General features: G+C 62.3%; 1 protein-coding gene across 1 annotated transcript; it reads left to right on the top strand.

Annotated features, from left to right (window-relative positions):
- Positions 1-864: 864 nt before the first annotated feature.
- EMH_0083520 (uncharacterized protein) lies at positions 865-1,605 on the top strand (the record flags this gene model as incomplete). The annotated part of the gene is made up of 1 exon (XM_013500646.1): positions 865-1,605. One exon carries the CDS (start codon positions 865-867, stop codon positions 1,603-1,605), a length of 741 nt encoding a protein of 246 aa, XP_013356100.1.
- Positions 1,606-1,997: the final 392 nt, after the last annotated feature.

Raw genomic sequence — 1,997 nt, 5'->3', positions numbered from 1 at the left:
GTTTCGTCGGCGGCGCCACCGATACCTGCAAGCAATCGCCTTTCCTCTTGGTCCTTATAGATCCAAATGAAGTTTTGTTTGAATATTTGTAGGACTTTTCTTTTTATTTTATATTATTTCAAAGAAAGCGCTATAAAACCCTCAGCTGGACGCACAATGCCCCCCCCAGTACACAGGCCGATGCTCCTATCTATACGGCCTATAGGCAGAAGCTTGCGAGGGTTTCTTACACTAATTCTTCTCTTATGTCTAGGATCAGGTTTATTTTCTACATGTGAATTGCCTGAAACATCTGCAGATGTAGAATTACCTATCTTTTTCAGCTCAACAGACAGCCAGTTGCTGTTTCGTTTCCTGCAACAAAGAACCAGCTTCCTCCCCCCAGCATCAGAAAGCAATATCTTCACTCAACAGCCAGCTGGCCAACCCTCTAATACAGCAGAAGAGAGGAGAGTATCCAGCCCAACCATTCAACCATGGAGCCCAGGAGGCAGAAGGTCACCTCAGCAGGGCTCCTGGCGATCGTCCACAACACACACAGAAAGCAGTACACCGGGTCCTCGTGTTATATTCTCAGACGAATCAGGGGCAGTATCTTCTTATCGACGAATTCTACAACCATATAGTATGGGTGGTGGACCATGGGGTCCAGGATATGGATCATCAAGACCAGGGAATGGACCACCAGGAAATGGGAATGGACCACCAGGAAATGGCAATGGTCCACCGGGCTCAGGCAACGGGAATGGACCATCGTGGCCAGGCAATGGCAGTGGNCAGGAAATGGCAATGGTCCACCGGGCTCAGGCAACGGGAATGGACCATCGTGGCCAGGCAATGGCAGTGGTCCACCGGGCTCAGGCAATGGCAGTGGACCATCGTGGCCAGGCAATGGGAATGGACCACCGGGACCAGGCAATGGCAATGGGCCATCGGGACCAGGCAATGGGAATGGACCATCGGGCCCAGGGAATGGGAATGGACCATCGGGTCCAGGAGGTGGTGGTCCATCGGGTCCAGGCGGTGGTGGACCACCTGGTCCACCTGGTCCAGGAGGCGGTGGACCACACAGACCAGGAGGCGGTGGACCACATAGACCACATAGACCACATAGACCACATAGACCTGGAGGCGGTGGACCACATAGACCTGGAGGTGGTGGTACAGAACCCCCCTGGGACTATCCTCTCTGGTTTCCTCCCTGGTGGCTCCCTAGACCTGGGGGCCGTCCCCCATGGGGTCGGCCCCCCTTTGGTCCTGGTGGTCGTCCCCCCTATGGCCCTGGTGGTCGTCCCCCCTATGGTCCAGGGGGCCTTCCTCCCTATGGTCCTCCTGGCGGCCGTCCCCCCCTCGGGCCTGGGGGCCGTCCCCCCCTCGGGCCTGGGGGGCTCCCCCCCTTTGGTCCTCCTGGGGGCCGTCCCCCCCTCGGGCCTGGGGGGCTCCCCCCCTTTGGTCCTCCTGGGGGCCGTCCCCCCATGGGGCCTGGGGGTCTTCCTCCCTTTGGTCCTCCTGGGGTTCGTCCCCCCTTTGGCCCTGGGGTTCGTCCCCCGCTTGGCCCCGGGGGCCTTCCCCCCTTCGGTCCTCCTGGGAGTCGTCCCCCGCTAGGCCCCGGTGGTCTCCCCCCCTTCGGTCCCCCTGGGGTTCCTCGCCCCCCCCTGGGGCCTGGGGGCCTTCCCCCCTTTGGTCCTCCTGGGGTTCCTCGCCCCCCCCTGGGGCCCGGGGGCCTTCCCCCTTTCGGCCCTCCTGGGGTTCGGCCCCCGCTTGGCCCCGGGGGCCTTCCCCCCTTTGGTCCTCCTGGGGTTCCTCGCCCCCCCCTGGGGCCTGGGGGTTTCCCCCCATACGGCCCGGGGATCCGCCCCCCCTTTGGCCCCGGCATCCGCCCCCCCTTTGGCCCCGGCATCCGCCCCCCCTTTGGCCCGGGTATGCGGCCCCCCTTCTACCCACCGTACGGCCCTGGACCGCGTCCCCCAGGCGGCATGTACCCCCCCGGCGGCATG

The sequence above is a fragment of the Eimeria mitis genome, genomic scaffold (genome assembly GCF_000499745.2).
Source record: "Eimeria mitis Houghton genomic scaffold, Emh_scaff5678, whole genome shotgun sequence".
Lineage (NCBI taxonomy): Eukaryota > Apicomplexa > Conoidasida > Eucoccidiorida > Eimeriidae > Eimeria > Eimeria mitis.
The sequence above is the reverse complement of the archived record's forward strand: the minus strand, read 5'-3'. Positions and strand labels throughout refer to the sequence as shown.